The sequence below is a fragment of the Chelonia mydas genome, chromosome 1 (genome assembly GCF_015237465.2).
Source record: "Chelonia mydas isolate rCheMyd1 chromosome 1, rCheMyd1.pri.v2, whole genome shotgun sequence".
Classification (NCBI taxonomy): domain Eukaryota; kingdom Metazoa; phylum Chordata; order Testudines; family Cheloniidae; genus Chelonia; species Chelonia mydas.
The window spans coordinates 95,618,824-95,644,195 of record NC_057849.1 but is presented as its reverse complement, the minus strand read 5'-3'; the positions used below and the strand labels follow the sequence as shown (position 1 = coordinate 95,644,195).

At 39.6% G+C, this 25,372-nt stretch overlaps 1 protein-coding gene across 2 annotated transcripts in view; it reads left to right on the top strand.

The window, feature by feature from the left end:
* UGGT2 (UDP-glucose glycoprotein glucosyltransferase 2) overlaps positions 1–25,372 on the top strand; it is a 295,296-nt gene that overhangs the window by 99,068 nt on the left and 170,856 nt on the right. For both annotated transcript variants that reach the window (XM_037895931.2, XM_043534691.1), the window contains 4 exons: positions 5,763–5,913; positions 11,739–11,858; positions 16,017–16,102; positions 22,110–22,245. In XM_037895931.2, the coding sequence (XP_037751859.1) occupies positions 5,763–5,913; positions 11,739–11,858; positions 16,017–16,102; positions 22,110–22,245 (493 nt within the window). The remainder of the gene's footprint in view (positions 1–5,762; positions 5,914–11,738; positions 11,859–16,016; positions 16,103–22,109; positions 22,246–25,372) is intronic.

Genomic DNA, 25,372 nt, shown 5'->3' with positions numbered 1-25,372 from the left:
GAGAAGGACGGCTCAGTGGCAGTTCAGGAAATATTGCTTAATATGAGAAATCAATTCACTAGATCCACTTATTTGGCTACGTGGAAACGTTTTCAGTCTGGCCCACTCTTCAGGGAATACATCCAGCAGAAGCTAAGATTCAGAACATTTTAGAGCACCTGTTCCTTCTCAAATCCTTGAGTCTTTCTCTAATTTCCCTGAGAGTCTAATTAGCAGTGATCTCAGCTATCCAGCTATCGAGAGAGCTTTTTTTCCAACTTCATGGTCATATATTTTTTAAAGGGATTGTCTGGCTTTTTCCTCCTGTTAAAGGTACAGTAGCACTTTGGGACCTTAACATTATATTAGCTGCATTGATGGGGTCCTCCATCTGAGTTTTTGGCCACCTGTTCTTGGCCCCATCTGTGTCAGAAGATATCCATTCTCATTAGCATTACATCAGGCAGAAGAGTGGGTGAGCGTCAAACTGTGAAAGCAGGACCTCAATATATGCTGTTTGAGACCACATCCTAAATTTCTGACTATGGTAGTATTGGCTTTTCATTTGAACAGGACCATAAACGTACATGTTTTTCAGCAAAGGAACACTCAAATAGGGATGCAGAGCTTTGGTACTTTGGACGTAAGGCAAGCACTGGCATTCTAAATGGACAGGACCAAACCTTTCAGGCTGGCTCCTTGGCTCTGTTTTATATGCTGACAGAACGAGAGGTCAAGCAGCACAGACAAATTCCATATGGATTACTTCCTGTGACACAACAACATACGAAGTAGTGAACACCCTTCCTCCAAAAACACTGTTAGCCCATTCAACCTGAGCGCAAGCTTCTTCAATAATTTTCTGAGGGACCTCCCCATACTGGACATTTATAGGGCTGCTACTTGGTCCTCCATGCTTACATTCACTCATCATTATGCCATCACAACTGCTTCAAGATCTAATGCAAATTTTGGCGCACAATAGTGCAGTCACTATTTAAATAGACTCCTAATGGTACTGCTTGTGAGTCACCTGTGCGGACATGTGCAACTTCTTGAAGGAGAAAAAAGATTACTTACCTATATTGTAACTGTTCTTCCAGATGTGGTTTCACACGTCTATTCCATGACCCACCTTCTATCCCCTCTGCATCAGAGACTTGAGTCAATGTATTCCAGTGTGAAGATACTGAGGGGAGTCGGGGTAGCGCTGCCCTTATATAGTTTCAGGAGGGACCATGATAGGTACTGCTGGAGAAAACTCTCCAGCTCCTGTGCACTGGGCATACACATAACCGAGTGGATCACATCTCGAACAATATTTACAATACAAGTAAGTAACTGTTCTTTATTGTGAGTAGTACCTTACATGAAAAAAAAATCAGTCTTCATGTTTGAGTTCCTCCATATTTTTTAAACTAACAAAATCATCCAAAGCACAGATGGTGATGGGGGACTTCAGCTACTCAGACATCTTTTGGGAAGATAGCACAGTAAGGCACAGATTATCCAACAAGATCTTGGAATGTATTGGAGACAATTTTTTATTTCAGAATGTGGAGAAACTACTAGGGGAGAGGATATTCTAGATTTGATTTTGAGAAATAGGGAGGAACTGGTTGAGAATTTGAAAGTGGAAGGCAGCCTGGGTGAAAGTGAACATGAAATTATAGAGTTCATGATTCTAAGGAATGGTAGGAGGGAGAACAGCAAAATAAAGACAATGGATTTCAAGAAGGCAGACTTTAGCAAACTCAATGAGTTGATAGGTAAGATCCCAGGGAAGCAAGTCTAAGGGGAAAAACAATTGAAGACAGCTGGCAGTTTTTCAAAGCGACATTATTAAGGGGACAAGAGCAAACTTTTCCACTGCTTAGGAAAGATAGGAAGTATGAGAAGAGACCACCCTGGCTTAATCAGGAGATCTTCAATGATCTAAAAATAAAAAGAGTCTTACAAAAAGTAGAAACTAGGTCAAATTGCAAAGGATGAATAAACAACTAACACAAGTATGTAGGGACAAAATTAGAAAGACCAAGGCACAAAACAAGATCAAACTAGCTAGAGCCATAAAGGATAACAAAAAACATTCTACAAATACATTAGAAGCAAGAGGAAGACCAAGGACAGAGTAGGCCCATTACTCAATGAGGGGTGGAAAATAATAACAGAAAATGTGGAAATGGCAGAGGTGCTTAATGACTTCTTTGTTTCGGTTTTCACCAAGACTGGTGGTGGTGTTTGGATGTCTAATGTAGTGAATACCAGTGAAAATGAAGTAGGATCAGAAGAGGCTAAAATAGGGAAAGAAGAAGTTAAAAATTACTTAGACAAATTAGATGTCTTCAGGTCACCAGGGCCTGATGAAATGCATCCTAGAATACCCAAGGAGCTGACTGAGGAGATACCTGAGCCATTAGTGATTATCTTTGAAAAGTCATGGAAGACTGGGGAGATTTCAGAAGACTGGAAAAGGGCAAATATAGCACCAATCTATAAAAAGGGAAGAAAGGACAACCTGGGGAATTACGGAGCAGTCAGTTTAACTTCTGTTCCTGGAAAGATAATGAAGCAAATAATTAAGCAATCAATTTGCAAACATCTAGAAGGTGATACTAAGGTGATAAGTGACAGTCAGCATGAATTAGTCAAAAGTAAATAGTGTCAAACCAACCTGATAGCTTTCTTAGACAGGGAAACAAGCCTTGTGGGTAGGGGGAAGTGGTAGACGTGGTATATCTTGACTTTAATAAAGCTTTTGATACTGTCTCGCATGACCTTCTCATAAACAAACTAGGGAAATGCAACCTAGATGGAGCTACTATAAAGTGGGTGAAAAACTGGTTGGAAAACCATTCCCAGAGCGTAGTTATTAGTGGTTCACAGTCATGCTGGAAGGACATAACAAGAGGCGTCCAACAGGGATCGGTTCTGGGTCCGGTTCTGTTCAATATCTTCATCAATGGTTTAGATAATGACATAGAGTACACTTATAAAGTTTGCGGACGATACCAAACTAGGAGGGGTTGCAAGTGCTTTGGAGGATAGGATTTTAATTCAAAATGATCTGGACAAACTGGAGAAATGGTCTGAAGTAAATAGGATAAAATTCAATAAGGACAAATGCAAAGTACTCCACTTAGGAAGGAACAGTCAGTTGCACACATACAAAATGGGAAATGACTGCCTAGGAAGGAGTACTGTGGAACGGGATCTGGATGTCATAATGGACCACAAGCTATATATGAATCAGCAATGTAACCCTGATGCAAAAAAAGCGAACATCATTCTGGGATGTACTAGCAGAAGTTTTGTAAGCAAGACACGAGAAGTAATTCTTCCGCTCTACTCTGCGGTGATTAGGCTTCAGCTGAAGTATTGTGTCCAGTTCTAGGTGCCACATTTCGGGAAGGATGTGGACAGGTTGGAGAGAATCCAGAGAAGAGTGACAAAAGTGATTAAACGTCTAGAAAACGTGACCTGTGAGGGAGGTTTGAAAAAATTGAGTTTGTTTCCTCTGGAAAAGAGAAGACTGAGGGGGGACATGATAACAGTTTTCAAGTTTGTAAAAGGTTGTCACGAGGAGAAGGGAGAAAAATTGTTTTTCTTAGGCTCTGAGGATAGGACAAGAAGCAATGGGCTTAAATTGCATGAAGGGAGGTTTAGACATTAGGAAAAACTTCTAACCATCAGGGTGGTTAAGCACTGGAATAAATTGCCTAGGGAGGTTTTGGAATCTCCATCACTGGAGATTTTTAAGAGCAGATTTAGACAAACACCTGTCAGGGATGGTCTAGATCAGAGGTGGGCAAGCTACAGCCCGCGGGACTGTCCTGCCCAGCCCCTGAGCTTGTGGCCGGGGAGGCTAGCCCCTGGCCCCACCCTTGCTGTTCCCCCTCCCCTGCAGCCTCAGCGCACCGCGCCACCAGCGCGGGAGGGGACTGCACTGCGGGGGCAGGGGAGAGCAGGAAGGGAGGCTCACCTGCAGCCTCATGGGAGCAGGTGGGCAGTGCGGGTGGCAGGAATGTAGGCGGAGGACTCAGGAGGAGCACCGGGCGGCCACGCAGCCTGCTGGAGAGAAGTGGCGCTTTCAAGGGGAAACCGCCACTTCTCTCCTGCTACGCGGCTGCCCCTGGGCCTCCTGAGTCCTCTGCCCATGTTCGCAGGGTCGCATTCTGAAAGGGGCTTTAGAGGGGATTTGGATCGGGGGTGGGGTCCCAGGGGGCCTGTCGGGGGTGTGTGTGGATAGGGGTTGGGGCAGTCAAGGAGCAGGGGGGATTGGATAGGGGGCGGTGTCCCAGGAGGGGGCAATCAGGGGACAAGGAGTAGGAGGAGTTGAATGGGTCGGGAGCTCTGAGGGGGTCAGTCAGGGTGCGGGAAGTGGGAGGGCGGATAGGGTTAGATTGTGGGGAGGCACAGTCTTCCCTACATGGCCCTCCCTACAGTTTTGGAACCCTGATGTGGCCCTCAAGCCAAAAAGTTTGCCCACCCCTGGTCTAGATAATACTTAGTCCTGCAATGAGTGCAGGAGACTGGACTAGATGCCCTTTCGAGGCCCCTTCCAGTCCTGTGATTCTATATCTTTGTACAGGACCATCATCCACTAATTTAATTCAATATATGATCTTTTTGAAGCGGTCTTCCTTCAAGAGTCTAATGCTACAAAAAAGCTGTTGCTACTTTTTTTAGAAGTAGATTTGAAATCGATTAATCTCATATTGAAATATGAAAATCCAGAATGGCTCTTCTTTTATTTTGTCTTGGGCAATTTCTCTTTGATATCCAGAGATAGAATTTACCTCATTAATGCAAAGTACTGTGTGACTTATATATTGCGCGTTAAGACTTTTTTAGTCTTATATTTATAGTCAATGAAAGGAATCAACATGGCTTTTTCAAATGTGCCTTTGGCTTACCCCTTCAGGAATGATGGTGGACATATGATTGCTCAGGCTATTTGTTTGTAAAGGTGCCCTGGCTTTTCAGAGATTCTGCAGTGTGTTTGATTTTTTTTAAAAAAAGTACTGGTTACTTAGTTGTCCTGTATTGAGCTCCTTCAGCTTTCTTGTATTTAAAAAAGCCCTTTACCTTATGGTAACAAAAATAATTTTCTAAATATGATCCAAGTATATAAGTGATGCTGTACTATCATCCTTAATCCAGTCAGCAAAGACTCTGTCTCTTTCAGAGTACTCCTTTTGTTTATATAAAAAGATGTTTGCAAATTACGTGAGCGCTCTAAAATCATATAATTTAGTATATAGCTTTTTTTTCAAAATAGGCCTTGTATAATTATTAAAAACATTGTATCATTATTCAATGTGATTTATGGATTTTTCCTAGTTGAATAAATGTAATGTGTGTTTACTACTTTCTTTAAAATAGAAAAATCTTAATATATTTGGGAAAAAGTTTGCTGTACCTCATTTTTCAGATAAACTGGGATTTTTGGATTTTGTGATTGACAAAGCTGTGACTTCTCCGTTTATTTCCTGTGAGAAACAGCTTGCCTTAGCCATTGCTGTGCTGCAGAAAAATGTGTAAACATAGTCACAATAGTGTTTTAATGCTTTTTGAAAAGGGGTTTAAAATAATAGCTGTTTATTTTTTTAATCTAGTTTCAAGCTTTTGATTGCAGAAGGAAGGCATTTTTGGGAACATTTTTAATACTAAAAGTATTTAATACTAAAATACTAAATACTACAAACTTTTGGAATATGTTTTCCTGTATATGTCATTATAAAGACTTATATGTATAACTTGTATTCTGTTTTAATACGAAGTATTTTGGAAACTCTTAAACTGGAAGGAAAAGTGCTTCATGGGCTTCATGACCTTGGAATCAAAGAGGAGGCCTTCAGCAAATTTATGAGATTACAGATCCATCCTGTGGATGACAGTTGTGCATTAGATATTCGTCATTCTTCGATAATAGTGAGTAACCAAATAACTACTTAGAATGTAGAATTTGCTATTTTGTATTTTTGAGTTATATGTCTTTTTCTTACATATTTTCTGTTGTCGGCAATTGCATTGGAATTACTAGTCAAAAACATTAAACATCAGTAAACAATGGAAAAAATTTCAGGGTAAGGGACGATGTCTGTCTATATAGCATAGACACGTACATGTTATCTCAGGATGGGATGCAGAGATAAAATTTCTAGGTACCGTTAATGTCTGCTTCTTCGAGCAGCTAGTTCTGGAACTCACAAGAGGAGACACAAGTCTTGATTTAGTACTAATTGATGCACAGGATCTGGTCCAAAAGGTGAACCACTTGGTAATAGAGATCATAATGTAATTAAATTTAACATCCTTCTCGGGGGGGGCGGGGGGGGGAATATCAAAGAAACCCACCATAGTATCATTTAACTTCAAAAAGGGGAACTACACGAAATGAGGAGGCTAATTAAATGGAAATTAAAAAGCCAAAATAGTGAAATACCTTCAAGCTGCATCGGAACATTTTAAAAACACCATAATAGAGGCTCAAACTGTATGTTTACCCAAAATTAAAAAACAAAAACACAAAAACAGTAACTGGACCAAAATAATGAACCCATGGCTAAACAACAGAGTAAAAAAGATGGTGAGAGACAAAAAGACATCTTTTAAAAATTGGAAGTCAAATCCTACTGAGGAAAATAGAAAGGAATATAAATTCTGGCAAGTCAAGTGTAAAAGTACTATTAGGCCAAAAAAGAATTTGAAGAGCAACTACCAAAAAGTACAAAAACAAACAGCATTTTTTTAAAGTACATCAGAAGCAGGAAGCCTGCAAAACAATCAGTGGGACCATGGGACAATGGAGATGCTAAAGGAGCATGGATAAGATAAGGCCATTCCGGAGAAGCTAAATGAATTATTTGCATCAGCCTTCACTGCAGAGGCTGTGAGGAAGATTCCCACACCTGTGCTAGTCTTTTTAGTTGATAAATCTGAGGAACTGTCCCAGTTTCAGGTGTCAATAGAGGAGGTTTTGGAACAAATCGATAAATTAAACAATAGTAAGTCACCAGGATCAGATGGTATTCACTCAAGAGTTTTGAAGGAACTCAAATATGAAAATGCATAATTACTAACTGCGGTATGTCACTTATTGCTTCAGTCAGCCTCTGTTCCAGATGACTGAAGGATAGCTAATTTAATGTCAATTTTTAAAAAAAAATGTTCCAAAGGCAATCTTGGCACTTATAGCTCAGTTAGCCTATCTTCAGGAGTAGACAAATTGTTTGAAACTATTTTCTGTAAAGAACAGAACTGTCAGACATATAGATGAAATCGATTTGTTGGGGAAGAATCAACATGGTTTTTGTAAAGGAAAATCATGCCTCACCAATCCATTAGAATTCTTTGAAGGGGTCAACAGACATGTGGACAAGAGTGATCCAGTGGATATAGTGTACCTGGACTTTCCGAAAGCCTTTGACAAGGTTCCTCACCAAAGGCTCTTAAGCAAAGTAAGGAGTCATGGGATAAGTGGGAGGGTCCTCTCATGGATCAGTAACTGGTTAAAAGTTAGGAAACAAAGGGTAGGAATAAATGGTCCATTTTCACAGTGAACAGGGGTAAACAGCAGGGTCCCCTAAGGATTTGTACTTGTACCTATACTGTTCAACATATTCATAAATGATCTGGAAAAAGGGGTAATCAGGAAGTGGCAAAGTGTGCAGATGATACAAAATTACTCAAGATAGTTAAGTCAAAAGTTGACTGCAAAGAGTTACAGAGGGATTTCTCAAAACTGGGAGACTGGGCAACAAAATGGCAGATGAAATGCAATGTTGATAAATGCAGAGTAATGCACATTGGAAAATATCATCCCAACTATACATATAAAATGATGGGTCTAAATTAGCTGTTACCACTCAAGAAAGAGATCTTAGAATCATCGTGGGTAGTTGTCTGAAAACATCTGCTCAATATGCAGTGTGGTCTAAAAGCCAACAGAATGTTACATCACCCAATGAAATTAAAAGGCAGTAGGTTTAAGACAAACATAAGTAAGTACTTCTTCACACAACACTCAGTTAACCTGTGTATCTGTTGCCAGAGGATGTTGTAAATGCCAAAAGTATAACTAGGTTCAAAAAAGAAAAGATCATGGAGATAGGTCCATCAATGGCTGTTAGCCAAAATTTCAGGTATGTAAACCCATGCTCTGGGTGTCCCTAACCCTCTGACAGCCAGAAGGTTGGACCTGGACGACAAGGGATGGAACACTCAATAAATTGCCCTGTTCTGTTAATTCCCTCTGAAGCATCTGGCACTGGCCTCTGTCAGAAGACAGGATACTGGACTGGGTGGGTCATTAATTTAACCCAGTATAACCATTCTTACATTCTTATGTTCATAACATGGATAACATTTTACCATATATTATGAATATTTTCCTATATCCTATTGAAAACTTCAAATTCTGAGGATGTTTAAAAGAAAAGAGGAAGTGTTAAATATCTACTTTTACTATAACTACACCATTGAACAATAATATCTACACTCAAAGGACCTTTCATCTGACTATATGAGCTTTGTACTAAACATGAATTTAGCCTCATAGTACCTTTCTGTGGTAAATGACTGTGAAACCCATTTTACAGATGAAAGAACTGAGCCACAGAGATTAATTGTCTGTCTATAGTTACTCAATAACTCAGTGACAGTCAGGAATAGGGCCCAGAAATTTTGACTCCCAGGTCCCTGTTCTACCCACTAAACACACTCTCCCTCTCTTTAGCTCTGTTATACAATTTGATACAATTTTCATTAGAAGCCTTGTGTATACATGGAAAAAGTAGTACAAATATTAATTATTCCTCATCTGAAGGCACCATATTTCATTCTTTAATTTATTAACTGTACACAGGTTTCCATGAAAAACAATTAAAGAACAGTCTGCAATGACAAATGATATATGTCCTTTAATTGAGGAAAAAACTGAAAAGAAAAAAGAATGCCAAATTGCTTCTTTATTGAAAACTAATGATAATTGAGCAAATTTTAGTTGTTTATTGTGATATATATTCTCATCAGTCTAGTAGGTTCAGTCCAGACCAATGTGTTGCCGCCTGCCCTGTAACCTTGGGTGCCTCACAGTGCTTTGCTTGTGTAGCTTCTAACCTTGGCTGCTCACAGCCCGCATGCAGGTCACACCCTGAGTGTCTGTGTACTAGACAACTCTCGTTCAGGAGCTCTTACTCCAGAAGCCCATCTGCATCCCCACACTCTCATTCTGGCTTCCATCAGTCTTGGTTACTACTTTCAGGGTGATCTGAACACATTATCAGTCCCAGATTTTCCCAAAACCACAGGGACTGTAATATCCAGCCGTCTCCTGAACAATTCAGAGAGATAATATGATTCATTAGTTCCTTTAAAGATACAGAACACATCACCGCTTATTAACTTAATTGGGGGGTAAATACACCCTTCCCTTTAAACACAGCACTGAGTTGGTTTGTGGTAATAGTTAATAATTTTATTAACAAAATATACATAGGATCAAGTATAAGGAATAAAAATAGAAAGTTACAAGTAAAACAAAACAAAAAATATGCTTCTAAAGGTCTGAAACTTAATCTAGCAAGATACAGGCTTTGTTCAGTATGGTTTCTCTCCTCAGTCACTTTTCTTCCCAGCCATAGCTGATTTTCTCCTTAGTCAGGATCTTCCACAAAAGTACAAGATGCTGGCTTCCCTTGTCATCTGAGGTGAAAAATCTTTACCTAAGGAGGTTGGTCACCTATATTCCGTTCTAGAGACTTCAGCCCCCCTCTTGATTGAAGGACCCATCTTTGTCAGCTTACAAGAACTCTAGCTTCTTAAGTCCAGTGATGGATGTCAAAGATGGCTTCTCTCCTTGCATATATCTCCCAAAGTTCCATGAACTTGTTTCAAGAGACAGGATTACCTCATGTTCTTCCCTTTCTGTGGGCTTCCCATCCCGCTGTTTGATTTCTATGTAAATAGGGCTTCCCTTGTTTGATTTCATCATGCTTAATTTACACAGGAGACAGGTAAATAGCTGTGACATACCCTCCTGTCTGGGCAGACTGTACCTTATGTCAATGAATATTCATGATTCCTTACAAAGTGTTAATACATACATTTCACAGTGATATTAATCACCAGTGTGTCATTACCTTCAGAAAAGACCTCACTCTATTCACACTTACAATACAGTATATTGTATATAACCATTAGATTCAGTTGCTTATCGCTTGAAGTTCACCCCCCTGTTATATAGACCAGTCAACCTTTTAAACAGAGTCTTCTGAAGTAAAGTTTATTCTAGCAGTGCAGAAGGCAACGTGGAGTCTGCTGGAGAAAGAGGCTCTGTGCTTCTTTTTTTCTCCCACTTGTGTTTGCCTAAATGCAAATTGTTTTGTTCCCTGCCATCTCTTCCACCTAATGTCTTGATGAACTTGTATACTATTTACATGTAAATTGAGGTAAACACACTTTCCTTTGTTGAGAATATACCTGGTCCGCGCACACTTTAGTTATAATTGCAGTATATATTCATAACTCTAAATAACCATCACGTATATACATCACACAAGAAAACTAATGATCAATGAGTTATTAGTTTTCAAATAATACCTCATAAGGCATATTTTGTGTAAAGATTATATGTGGGATGTGAATGCGGGGGTGCTTAGTATCACAATTTATATACTTCTATGGGTGATAGAATATTTGTTTTACCTGTTTGATATAACTTTTCTCCTCTGAGAGAATTGAAATTGATTTTAGTCATACTGCAGCACAGAATTATAGTTATATCTTTCTTCTGATTATGTAAAGATAATCTTAATTAAAGATCTCTTTTTTAACTTTTCCTTGTTCCTGTTAAATCAATGTTTCACTACATACCTTAATTCAAAAACCCTAAGGGTCTGATTTTAAAGAAAAAAAAAAAAAAAAAACCTAAAAGTATTATTGCTTCTTAGCATTTTCAGGACATTTGATATGCCACCTGCATTTAATGTTTGAGTTATGTGCCATCATATTTTACCACAGTTAATAAAATTCTGAGTTTTTTTAAACAAGTCCCACTCACCTATGTTTATATTACTTCAATAGCATACTCAGTACTGCCTGGATCCAGCAGAGCAGTTAATCACAAGTAGTTTTTAATTGAAGTGAAAAAGTTTTAAGCACATGTTTAAACATGGATCTAAATAATAGTAAACAAAAAAAGATTTGTATTCTGGTGACAACTTCTGTTTATTCACATAAACTTCTCTTAGACCAGGTCTGCACTAGAAGCTTTTGCTCGTATAGTGCTGTCAGTTAGGGATTTACTTTTTGTTGGCATTTATATCTGACAAAATCTCTAGTTTAGCTGCTATTATACTGGCATAAAAGTGCTTTTGCCAGCATAGCACATTTCACTCACCCAACTGGTATAGGTACTTTTTTGGTGGTATAAGCTGCATCTACACTAGCAAAGTTTTGCCACTGTAGCTATACCAGGATAATTTTTAAGGTTAGACTAGGCCTTACAGTTGCACCTATTTAAGGTGTTACATACAACAACAAATTAGGGTTCCTATTTTTATGTTTTAGAGTCTATTTTCTATTACTCTCTCATTTAGAAAGAAGCTGGTCCTTTTTACTTGCTACATCAGCTGTTGTGAGAAAATAGTGTGTGTTGTTAGTATGGCTTTGGCTATAAATATATGATTCAGTGGTAAACCTTTGTGGCCTTTTTGAATGACTCACTTGTGGTTGTTTTGTTTTGTTTTTTAAAGTGGGTCAATAACATAGAAAAAGATCACATCTACAACAAATGGACCACAAGTTTCCAGGAACTGCTTAAGCAAACCTATCCAGGAGTTATACGGCAGATTAGGCGCAATTTGTATAATTTGGTAAGTTTTTAGTTACTTATGTTAGGTGAATATTCATATGTTGCTGCCTAGTGTATGAACAGAACTATGTCTGAATCTTATGTTTTATGAGGAAATATATAGCATTGCATTTAGTTTTAGGTTTGCTGGAAATTCACATTTTTCATTTAGGACCTTGAAATCTGAGCTAAAATTTTCTAGTCTATTAAATAATATATAAATATCAGACCTGATTTTCAGAACTGGTAAATTTCTGCAGCTGCCATTAACTGTAGATGGGGTTCTGTGTGTTTGTTTCTACTAAAAATCAGACCTATTTATTACAAAAGGCATTACATTTCAATAAAAATGTTATCAGAATTACAATTCATTTAAATTGTATAAGGTACAATAAAGACTGCTTAATAACACAGACATTTCTTTAATTTGTATGTATCAAAAAATCACATAACTTTTCACTATAAATGTCACATTGCCTATTGTAGTTTGTCATGTAACAAAATAATAATAATAAGCAAATATATTGGCATTGCCCAGTGCTACTGACTCAATTAAATACTTTTCAGTGTGCAGGGGTTGAGGGGTGGAGTTAAAGTTGACACAGTAAGCTTAATTCTGGATTTCCTGGGCGCAGTCATCATGTTAGTTGTGTGTGGGGATGTGTGTTCAAATACCATTGACATCAGAGGGAGCTGTGCATTCCCAACTCATGGGTTCCTCAGGTCAGTTAATCTTTGTGAGCTTAAAACTCAGACTTTCTATTCAGAAAATAGGATTTGTTTTTTTTAATCAAACACTGTTATATTAGGGAATACTTTAATCTCCTGTCTCTCTTTTTTGATTCCCATCTTGGCTCTTTCCGTGAATATTAGATGCTAAGCTTCAGTATATGTATCAGGTTACTGCTTGTATTGTATAGTACCATGCTGATTTACAGCATCAGGCCACCATGAAAGGGAACTGCACCCCGCCCCAGCTCACCTCTGCTCCGCCTCCTCCCCTGGGCACCGCCCCGCTCTGCTTCTCTCCCTCCCAGGCTTGCGCGCCAAACAGCTGATTGGCGCTGCAAGCCTGGGAGGCGGGAGAAGTGTCGGCGTGCTCGGGGAGGAGGCGGAGCGGAGGTGAGCTGGGGTGGGGAGCTGCTGCATGCGGCTGCCCGGCCCAAGGGGAGGGGGGCAGTGGCGGGGAGCTGCTGGGGGGCCGGGGGGCGCAAGGTGGAAGTTTCGCCTAGGGCACAAAACCTCCTTGCACTGGCCCTGGGCAGTGGGAGGTATGACAGTGGCAGGCTAATCTAGGCTTTACGGCAGAGGTGGGCAAACTACAGCCCACGTCCGTCCCATGGGACCCTCCTGTCCGGCCCCTGAGCTCCTGGCCTGGGAGGCTCGCTCCTGGCCCCACCCCTGCAACCTCAGCGCCGCGCTGTGCCTCCTGCAGCACCTCTGGGTGACCAGGCAGCGCAGTTGCAGAGCCACAGCCTGACCCGGTGCTCTGGGTGACGTGGCTGTAGCGCTGCCAGCCATTGGTACTCCAGGCAGCGTGGTAAGGGAGCAGGGAGGTTGGATAGAGGGCAGGGTCGTTGGGGGTGGTGGTCAGGGGGCAGGGGTGTGGATAGGGGTCGGGGCGGTCAGAGGTCAGAGAACAGGGGGGTTGGATGGGGCAGAGGTCGGGGGGGGGCAGTCAGGAAGGAGAGGGGGGTTGGATGAGGTGGCGGGGGGCAGTCAGGGGCAGGGGTTCCAGGGGGCAAGTCAGGAATGAGAGGGGGGGTTGGATGGGGCGGCAGGAGGCAGTCAGAGGTGGAGGGTCTGGGGGTGGTCAGGAGACAGGGAGCAGGGGGTGGTGGATGGGGTAGGAGTCCTGGGGTGGCCATCAGGGGGCAAGAAGCAGGGGGGGTCGGATAGGAGGTGGGGGGCTGGGCCACGCCTGGCTGTTTGGGAAGACACAGCCTCCCCTAACTGGCCCTCCATACAATTTTGGAAACCCGATGTGGCCGTCAGGCCAAAAAGTTTGCCCACCCCTTCTATATGGACACACTCAGTGGGAGCTAGGAGGAATGTAGTTTCAGCACACAGGAATTTAGGAAGATCAGCTGATTCCACTTACTGAAAAAACAGTTCATTTGAAATTCCATGATTTGTGAGATGAAATTTTCACACTCTAAAACCCTTTTGTGTTCTCTGAGATGGAAGGGAGAGTAAACTGGGGTTAGAGTGCAGCATTGCTGCAGTCTAGCAGAAGGAGTCTGAACTCAAAGGAGGAATGCAGTTGTGTATAGTGGAGAAGGCGGAGGGAAGCCTGAGTTGCTTCCATTGTGGTGAAATGAGCACAACTAACTACTGAGTGGGAGTGCCCATGTGTGGAAAATTCTGTTTTATATATTATATTGCATATACAAATCACATTAAAAGTATATAAAGTTTTCAAAGTAAAGTAAAGCATTTAAAAGTTAGGAAATCCCAACTAAGGTTGTCCATGCACTCTCCCTGCTCTTAGATCTTGTGTCTAGTGCCTTGTGGCTGCGGGGAGAAACAACTGCAGGGAAAGTCCTGCTCAGTCCATGCACCCCTGTGTTGGAGCATGCTCGTTACAAACAGAATCTTTGGAGAATTTAGTCTCTAAATTCTAATAATTCTCTACTGAGTAGGTGCAAACTGAGACTTTCAGAGGCTCAAAACTTGACCACATTTGGGTGGATTTTCATGAAGATTGCAAAAACTACATCCCTGACACAAAACTACAATCCTTAATAATATCCCCTTATTAAATTTCAAGACTCTGCTAAAAAGCATGAAGGCACTAGAGCTTTTCAGTGAAATGGCTGTAAAAAAAATTTGAACGTGCAAAATAATGTATTCTTCCCTGACCTAATTCTGAGAAACAGCTAAACTGTTTTGAGGCTTCGTGAGGCAGATACCTGGCATAGAAAATGTCAGACTAAGTCTGACAAAGTTATAGACAACTGAAAACATGGTCTTACAATGGAAGGAGTCAGGCAGCCATAAGTATAGGTGTTACTGCGTGCATCATCTATAATTTTTAGCATGTGATCTTGTAATGACAATGCATATGCACAAGGGGATAGACTTTAACTTTGGCATTCCATGATTGTTTACTTTCTTAACCATGTAGTCTTAAAACAAAGTTATTCCTGTGAAATATTAATACATAAAATATTGAAGATAATGTTAACTGGTTTTAACTAAATATTTAAGAAGAAGCAGCTCAGAATAAAGCACATAACAGTATATAATATAAAAATGTGTATGTTTATAATAATAAAAGTATGTGCGCGCTATATGTGTGTCTATATATAATAGAAAGAGTGTGTGTGTGTGTATGCATGTGCGCACATAATTAAATATTGGTACTGGTACATAAGATTCTATGTTGTAGAAACTTTACAATATAAGAAAAGGCATCACTGTCTTTTAATCAAAGAATAGGGTTTGGTTTTTTTCTGTATGTTTGTATAAAATGTTGTTATAGGTAGTGTATGTTAAATAGGAGGCAAATTACAAGGAACACTAAACTGGATTGCATTGCAGGGCTGAATACCTAAGGTCTCAGTTCTGCAATCTGATCCACATAGACACAAGACCCCCCATGCGGATTAGTTGCAGTTTCAGATTGCAAGTAAGAAATGATTTTGCATTCCAAGCTAAAATAAACAAATCAACAACAGCAACAACAAAAACTGAAAACAAAAATGAAGCAGGGAGAAAGGTGGAGGGTTTTTTTCCAAAATAAGAAATATTTCTAATTTTTGCAGACAAAGTTAGGTGGCATAGATTGTTTAGGCTTTATATATCTATTTAGCCATTGGTGGTCTCATTTTTCAAGGTATATTGAGGAAGTGACAGTAAATTTAGAACAACATATGAGTTGATGAAAAAGATATAGCTCTCAAACTTTCAAAAAGAGAATGGTGAGTGTACGTCTGTGGTGAAATTTAGTTGGTGGTTATCTCAAAATTTTCAGCTTTTAGTACAAATACATAAACTCTGAAATTGTTTTCATATGTACTCCTAATATTTTCTTGTGATGAATTTCTGAGATGACAATAGAGGACTGTATGTAGGGCTGCACAATTCCTTCTGGAATCTCTGTACTACATTGTATTTTAAATCTGAAAGGAACTAAAGGGATTATATATTGTCTATATAATGTCTTTTCTCCTATTAGGTACTATTTATTGATCCTGTCCAGGAACATGCAGCTGATTTTGTTAAACAAGCAGAATTATTCTATCATCACAATATACCACTTAGGTAATGTAAAATTGCAATGTTAATTGTCAATAACTGATTTTTGATGAATACTATTTCTCTCTCTTCATTTCCCAGTCTGAAAGAGAAAGATGTGAAGTCAAACTCAGTTGTCCCACGTGGCTGTGTAAAGCACTACCACTAGGCTTACTAGTTGGCCTAATTGTGTTTAACATACTGTAGCGCTTAGTTTTCATGAGAAAATATTTTTCCAAGGGTGGTAGGTTGCAATTACCCTATAACAACATGTGGAGAATGGCCGGATAACACTTTCCTGGATATTAGCATCAGAATTAATCCCATTGGATATCCATGTGAGACTGTATTTAGAGCAAAACATTAAAAAATCATGGACACAGTTGGTGTACAATAAGATAGGGAGTGTTGATGAATTCAGTTCTTTGGATAGAGGTTTTGCTTTACGTAATTTTATTGGTGCACTATAAATAAATAAGTAGAGCCTACATTTTAAATGGAACTTTTAAATCAAGTACTTCAAGCACCCGTTGTTTCCTAGGAACGTTTTTGTTGTTTATTTTTAAATAAATTTCCTTTAAGATTTTAATATTCCTGTTTTTTCCCTCCATTTTCTTTGATTTTTCTTTTATGGAATTTTAGAGAAGTAATGGCTTTAAATGGTGGTGCATACCATCTGAAAATGTGTTGCATGAGTGGACATTATCACTGTTTGTTTTTCCAGAGGGTTCCGGGGGAAATGATTGTAAAAAGTTCTCAGGAATGTTGCCTCAGTCCATTGTGAGAATGCATTTTAGACTGTATTTTGCCTCTCCTGTTGCAGCCTGTATGTATGACTCTGGTACAGGTAGTCCTCAAAGTTTACATCTGATTTGGGTGTGAGGACTGTCGGAGTAGTCTATTTTAATTTGTTTGTCCTCCAGATATTGTTTCATTAACAGTATCCACTAGTTTCCATGTTATGGAATTGTCAGTGTTATGGCTTCCTTTGTGGTACTTGACTTTCATTGTGAGGTCAAAGAGGATAATAATTCCTAATAATTTAGTAATCAGTGTAAATTGTGGCAACATCCCCTAAACTCTTTTCAGAAACAGGTGGACCCCCGGCCAAAAAAACAACACCTGAATTGCTAGTATTATCTCTCTCTCAGAAACATGGGATACTCTTTGTGACTGGGGTGTATACCTATAAGACTACTTATATAACCAGTCTCTCTTCAGGAAAAACTGCCTGAATTCTTCTCAGCTCAATGACTTAACAGGAAGCACTAGGAATAAAACTGCTTCTTCCTTTATCCTGCTGACACAGATTCAGATGGAATTTTTCTCTACAGCCTGGCCTCACTGCATAATCCTAGAGGCCCTGTAACGTAGTTCTGGGCTAATGTGCTGCATGGTTCACAGGGTTTTAATCAAATGGCTGTTCCTCAAGCTTTTCTGCACCTCGTGGTGGTGTCTAAAATCTTAAAGCAAGGTGTGCCTAAAAGCAAGTAACCCAGTAAACTGATTGTGTGATTTTTCTCTCAGAACAGCTAACAGCACCTTTATTTGATGGTCTGGTCATCTCCAAATCCTATTTCATGAGGTTTTTAAGATCTGCATTTTTTTCTTGGAGATGAGAATGGATAAACTCCTCCACATTACTTTTTCCAAAAATCATACTGGAAGTTGCCTGTGATAAAGATTGATCATTACAAATGTACGTGACTAGCATGGATAAATGATCAACTCTGTCCTATCACATCCCACCTTCCAAATTGATTACCTTGGGCTTGCTCATGTTTTGGTAGCCAACTCTGGTTTGGGCTATCACAGCCTCAAACCAGAAGGTCTGGTGGAAAGAGTGGGAGAAGCTGTTGACTGTAGCACAAGGTACTCCCCTGTGTGCTAATTATTATTTGTATCTTTTTGGAAAACCTATTATGTATATTTTTCATATAGTGTTAAGTTTTTTAGATAAATTTATTCTGCTGCATCATTATGGGATAGTAAAAATCTCATTTTAATTCCTCCAAGGAAATGAATTTGAATCAGCCAAACAGTCTATTCATTGGTTGTGGCAATATTCTATTAAAGATGTTGAACCAATCTGTAATGCTGAAGATAGAAAGTATCACAAGGGGCCTGATACTTCATTGTGTTACATGAGTGTACACTGGTATAACTTCATTGATTTCAGTGATGGTACTAAATCATACAGATAAAGCTTTTTAATATCAGATGAGTTAACACTGGTGTAAAACTGGAAAAACACAGTTTAGAATCAGGCCCAGGATCTAACAGCACCTTTACAGGATCTGTAAATTACTCCTAAGTTTATAGAAAGTAGACTGAACATTGGAAAATGTATTTATATGACTATTTACTGTTATGAAAAGGAGGCTGTGTCTTTAGTGGTTAGAGCCTGGGCATGGGAATCTGAAGTTTTGGGTTCTTTCCCTGGCTCTGACCCTTATTCCTGTATGAGCTTTGCCAGGTCACTTAATCACTTCATAAAAAGAAAAGGAGTACTTGTGGCACCTTAGAGACTAACCAATTTATTTGAGCATAAGCTTTCGTGAGCTATAGCTCACTTCATCGGATGCATACTGTTGAAAATACAGAAGATGTTTGTTTTTATACACAGAAATCATGAAAAAATGGGTGTTCATCACTACAAAAGGTTTTCTCTCCCCCCACCCCACTCTCCTGCTGGTAATAGCTTATGTAAAGTGATCACTCTCCTTACAATGGGTATGATAATCAAGGTGGGCCATTTCCAGCACAACTCCAGGTTTTCTCCCCCACCCCACCCTCCCCCCCCCCCAAAACAAACCCACTCTCCTGTTGGTAATAGCTTATCTAAAGTGATCACTCCCCTTACAATGTATATGATAATCAAGGAGGGCCATTTCCAGCACAAATCCAGGGTTTAACAAGAACGTCTGGGGGCGGGGGGGGTGTTAGGAAAACAAGGGGAAATAGGTTACCTTGCATAATGACTTAGCCACTCCCAGTCTCTATTCAAGCCTAAGTTAATTGTATCCAATTTGCAAATGAATTCCAATTCAGCAGTCTCTCGCTGGAGTCTGGATTTGAAGTTTTTCTGTTGTAATATCACAACTTTCATGTCTGTAATCACGTGACCAGAGAGATTGAAGTGTTCTCCGACTGGTTTATGAATGTTATAATTCTTGACATCTGATTTGTGTCCATTTATTCTTTTACGTAGAGACTGTCCAGTTTGACCAATGTACATGGCAGAGGGGCATTGCTGGCACATGATGGCATATATCACATTAGTAGATGTGCAAGTGAACGAGCCTCTGATAGTGTGGCTGATGTTATTAGGCCCTGTGATGGTGTCCCCTGAATAGATATGTGGACACAGTTGGCAACGGGCTTTGTTGCAAGGATAGGTTCCTGGGTTAGTGGTTCTGTTGTGTGGTATGTGGTTGCTGGTGAGTTATATATTGCACAAACTGGGTTTTATAATAAACACAAGTTTATTAACTACAAAAGGCAGACTTTAGGTGATAATAAGGGATAGCAAACAGAACAAAGCAGATTACAAGCAAATAAACCAAAACATGCATACTAAATTTAAGATCTTAAAGAGACTGGTTTTAAGAAGTAATTTCTCACCCTAAATGTTGCTTTTGAGCAGGATGCAAAAATTCTTGAAGGTTAGCTACCCTGCTTACAGCTTAAATCTTCAAACACCATATTCACAGACCAGATCCCTTTTCCAGCCTGGGCTCAACTCCCCCCCACCCCACCCCGGTCTTTGTTTCTCAGATCTTTCCAGCTGTCATCCTGGGTGGGGATGCAGTGAAGAGTGAACCTAGATCAGTTTACTCCCCAGCCTTAAACAAAATTTACATAAGGTGGGAACCTTTTGTTTCCCAGTCTTGACCTCCCCCTTCTTTTAGTGGGATGTCACTAGACATCCAAAATGGTGTTTCGTATCAGGTGACATGACCACCTGACCGTGTAGTGTCAAAGCAACATTCCAGCTACTCAGGAAGGAGAGAGATTAGTATCTTCAAAGTCTTATTGTTTCTTCCTAATGGCCCATCAAGGCTGATGGCCTTCTGTCTTGTGGGTGTTTCCCAAGTACACACATAATTGTAATTGTTACATAGTCAATATTCATAACTTTAGATACAGAAATGATACGTGCATACAAATTGGATAATCACATTCAGTAAATCATAACCTTTCCAATGATATCTCACAAGACCCATCTTGCGTAAAGAATATCTTAGTTATGCCATATTCATATCATAACACTATTTCTATGAAGAATATGGAGTGTAACATGACAGAGGTATATTTTTTATTGGGCCAACATCTGTTGGTGACATTGACAAGCTTTCTCTTTCACCAACAGAAATTAGTCCAATAAAAGATTACCCTACTCACCTTGTGTCATAAATATAAAGGGAAGGGTAAACCCCTTTAAAATCCCTCCTGGCCAGAGGAAAAACCCTTTCACCTGTAAAGGGTTAAGAAGCTAGGATAACCTCGCTGGCACCTGACCAAAATGACCAATGAGGAGACAAGATACTTTCAAAAGCTGGAGGGGAGGGAGAAACAAAGGCTCTCTCTCTGTCTGTGTGATGCTTTTGCCGGGGACAGAACAGGAATGGAGTCTTAGAACTTAGTAAGTAATCTAGCTAGATATGCGTTAGATTGTTTAAATGGCTGAGAAAATAAGCTGTACTGAATAGAATGGATATTCCTGTTTTTGTGTCTTTTTGTAACTTAAGGTTTTGCCTAGAGGGATTCTCTATGGTTTGAATCTAATTACCCTGTAAGGTATTTACCATTCTGATTTTACAGAGGTGATTCTTTTTTCTTCTATTAAAATTCTTCTTTTAAGAAACTGAATGCTTTCTCATTTTTCTTAAGATCCAAGGGTTTGGGTCTGTGGTCCCCTATGCAAATTGGTGAGGATTTTTATCAAACCTTCCCCAGGAAACGGGGGGCAACATTTGGGAGGATTTTTGGGGGGGAAAGATGTTTTCAAACGGACTGTTTCCTAATAATATAATACCGCTTAGACGTTTGGTGATGGCAGCGAAAGTCCAAGGGCAAAAGGTAAAATAGTTTGTACCTTGGGGAAGTTTTAACCTAAGCTGGTAAAAGTAAGCTTAGGAGGTTTTCATGCAGGTCCCCACATCTGTACCCTAGAGTTCAGAGTGGGGAAGGAACCTCGACACCTTGTCTCTCTAAATCTTAAAATTTAAGATCACGGACCAGATTCAGAGATGATGTAAATACTAGTGTTACATATCAGTGTACATGGGTATAACTTACATACTGAGACTGTTGGGAAGAGCATGGCTGTAGCAAGAAAAGCAACCAACAAGACAATGAAAGAGAAATTACACTCTCCTTCTGTTTGCCATTCCTTGCCATTCCACTGTAGTGGAGCACAGGTTACGTCCGCTTACCGACTTATTTATGTGTAACTTAAACTTCAGTTTGTCACTTTTAAATTTGTCCCCAAGCATGCAATGCCATTTTGGGAAGAAAATCTTTAAAAAATTCAGTGTATGTCTGTAAACTTTTGTGGTTGACTTAAATCAGGAGCCCAACCATATGTTTTTTTATCTGTCCAATTGAACTGGTACCATAATTAATCAACAGTGTAGTGTACTTTTATACCTAGTTCCCTAAATTACATGGAGAGCACATGGAGAATATGTTAAGCAGTAATGTTGTACATTACAAATAATCTGGAGAGCACAACATATATGAAACAATAATTTTGTAAAGCCACAGCATGTCATTTTTAGCCCACTCTCTCTAAACTTTGGAGGCAACAGTACACCTAAACGTTGGAGGAAACAGTACAAACCGTCCTAATTTATCCAAGTATGTTTTATATACTATTGAATATTGCAGATATTAATTTGTACGATATTGGTAGAAAATCCTCACATTGTTTGTATCTGATCATGAGAAATTGTAATATCTTCAGTCTGTTTTCAATAAGGTTTAAAAAGCAAGATAATAAATATTTACATAGGGTTTTTTTCCCCTACAGAATTGGATTTGTTTTCATCTTAAATACTAATGAAGAAATTGACGGGAATGAGGATGCTGGAGTAGCTCTTTTGAGAGCTTTCAACTACGTTGCAGAAGAATCTGATACTTCTCAAGCTTTTATCTCCATGATAAATGTTAGTGCCTGTAAATAGATAAAAATAATACATAATACTTTTTAAAACTATTTGCTTTCCTATAAATTCCCCACCGTTAGTTGGAAACAAAATTGTTCTAAAAGTGGATGTTAGGTTGCTGCAGAATGTCTTACTGAAGACATTTTCCTGCTCCTCAAACAAATTCATTCTGGTAATATTGTCTATCTATAAATTTTCTTCAAGGATTAAAAGAAGGTAAACATACCTTTCAGTAGTCAGTATTTTCATGTGGAATCATAGTTTTGAGCTCTTTATATGGCCTTTCATGCCTGCCTTCTTGTCTGTGTTCCAGCACACATTGGAGTAATGGTATTCCAAAATGGTTTAGGTCATGCCTTATGATTTAGAGGACTTCTGTGATAGTTCAATGGTATAGAAAATGGGGCAGACTGGGTAAGACATTTTCATTATACAAGTGTTTGCCTAGTCTGGTTGACTCTATTCATGTCTCTGGAAGAACATGGAAATCTTCCAGGCTCAGAGGTTGAGAGAGAAGTCTGACTCCTCGACTAGAGTGGGTGGCTTAAGAAGGGAACATTTAAGGACTTAAAAGGGATGAATGGATTGACTTGAAGTACAGGATCTCTGTGATGACTCTTGACAAAAAAAAAATTGAACTAGAGAATAGGGTGCAAACAGATTTTAAAAAATTCTGTAACCATATATAATGTATTTTTTTTTCTTCTTACTGTCCTGTATCATTTCTTCCTTAGGAGTAGGGGCACAGAAACTTAAGGTGATGGACACATTAAAAATTCCTTAGGTAGGTAGATAGATAGATAAGTAGAAAGAAAGAAACCAGAGAGGAGAAACTGGAAGACCACTGTAAAAGAGAAATAGAAGTCCATAAAGGTTAGGAAGGGTATGGAGTATATGCAAGGTTAGTCATTGCAAGACTCTTCCGTTACCTGATCACAAAATATCCAGAGTTTATGAAGAGCATAGTGAAAACTGAGAAATTCTTCTCTCTGTTTTGTTCCATAATATGAAAAGAAGGGAACGCTAGATAGAATTAAAGAGTAATAAAAGTAGAACCAATAAAAGGAAATGTTACCTTATGCTTCATATAAACTTGAGGTGTTCACAGCCACAGGAGGTCATAGAGATAAACAGCTAGCGGCCAATTACGGAGTTTCTGTAGGAGTGTGGCCTGAGAGGAGACTGCTGATTTTGTGTTCTGGAGGTACAGTCTTGAGTTTTGAGTGATGGTTCCAGGTGTGTGATTTGATTCAGTGCTTGCTGATGTCCCTTAACAAAGAAGCAGTGCTGAACTAGTTTTTAGCTAGGTTTAAAGGCTAGTCAGTAGTGAACAGTCGAGCAGCTAACAGCGGTTGCTCTGGGAGTTAGTACGTGGTAGTTTGGGGGAGGTGTCTTCCTCCTCCTTTTTCTCCTAGGCGTAGGGGTTACTTAGGCAACACTAGAAGTAACTCAGGGAGGAGAGGAGACAAAGAAAATGGTTGGGTACAGAAGCTGTAGGATGTTCATTGTCAGTATCTGATGGAATCTACTCATGCATGAAATTTTGCCCGGTAGAGCTCATGGCAGAGAAGATCCAAGAGTAGGAGATACAGCTGGAGACGATGATGGAATTCAGGTGGGAATTTGGAAGTATAATGGAGGAGAGAATTGAGGAGGTGATAAAAATAACTCAAGAGTTGTAGACATCTTATGAACAAAAACCTGGAGAGCAGGCTGCCAAAAGAGGAGTGTGATCCATGGAAAAAAGCAGAGGAAGAGAACCACTAGTGAAGATGAAACAAAATTGAGTAACAGGTTTTCTTAATTGGGAAATGAGGAGGAGAAACAGACAGATGATTAGGTGATGAGGAAAAAAAGAAGGGAAGCCAGTCCCTGCAGAAGAGAAGAGACAGCTGAGACACCAAGGAACTAGAGCCCAAGTTAAAATGAGGATGATGTACAGGGGACTGTGAGAGAGGACATAAAACAGATCTATACCAATACCAGGAAGAGACAGATCTGTGTGGTTGGGGACTCCATGCTAAGAAGAATTGACAGGCCTATCATCAGACCAGATCCAAAGAATAAAAGAGTATGTTGTATTCCAGGAGCAAGCATATATGATATGGATGTGAGGTTAAAAAGGATCCTGATGGGAATGGGGAAAAATCCACTGACTGTCCTGCATGTCAGGACAAATGACACGGCTAGATTCCCATTGGAATGGATGAAGAATGACTACACTAGCTGAGTAAGACACTTAAAGGAAGCGGAAGCTTGGGTGATCTTCAGTGGAATACTAGAAAGAAGAAGGGCAAAGGTGTGACAAGATAATGAAGATCAACCGATGGCTCAAGAATTGATGCCAGGAGGAAGCTTTTGGGAAGATTGACCATTGGGAGGCCTTACAGAAAGAAGACGCTTCTGGACTGGTGGACTCTGCTTGAATATCTGGGGTATTAACCTTCTAGCATCAAGTCTTGCACAGTTGATAAGAAGTAAATGAGGGGAGAAGGTTGAGAGAGACTTGTGAAATCTCCGTGCCTGTCTTCAGTACACAGGAGTAGGAAAATCAGCTAAATGAAGATATAATCAGGGATAAAAAAACACTGTAAGATAAGAGATAGGAAGGAGAAAGAAATTACAAATATTGATTGGAGTAGTAGTCAGGTAGGTGTTACAGTGAGTAAAAGGACTAAACCTAATCCAACTAAAAAACTAGGTGTGGTCTCAGGGAAAGAACTGAGATGCTTGTACGTGAATGCAAGAAGGTTCGGTGGTAAAATGAAGGAACTGGAATTACTGGTGCAGGAGGTCAAACCAGATATGGGGATTACAGAAACACTGTAGAATAGCACTCATGGCTGGAATACATGTATTAAAGAGTATATACTGTTTAGGAGAGAGAGAAATAAAGATGGAGGGGTAATGTTGTACATTAATTCTGGGATAAACTGTAAAGAAATAAGGAGTGATGGTATGGATGAAACTGAATCTGTTTGGGTCAAAATCACTTTTGCGAAGGATTGTAAAAGAGATAGTGTTATTGGGATAGTATTAGGGGTCTGCTATAGACTCTTGGGGCCAGACTCGGATATGGACAGAGATCTCTTTATTTAATATTATTAGAGAGAGAAATACTACTGAG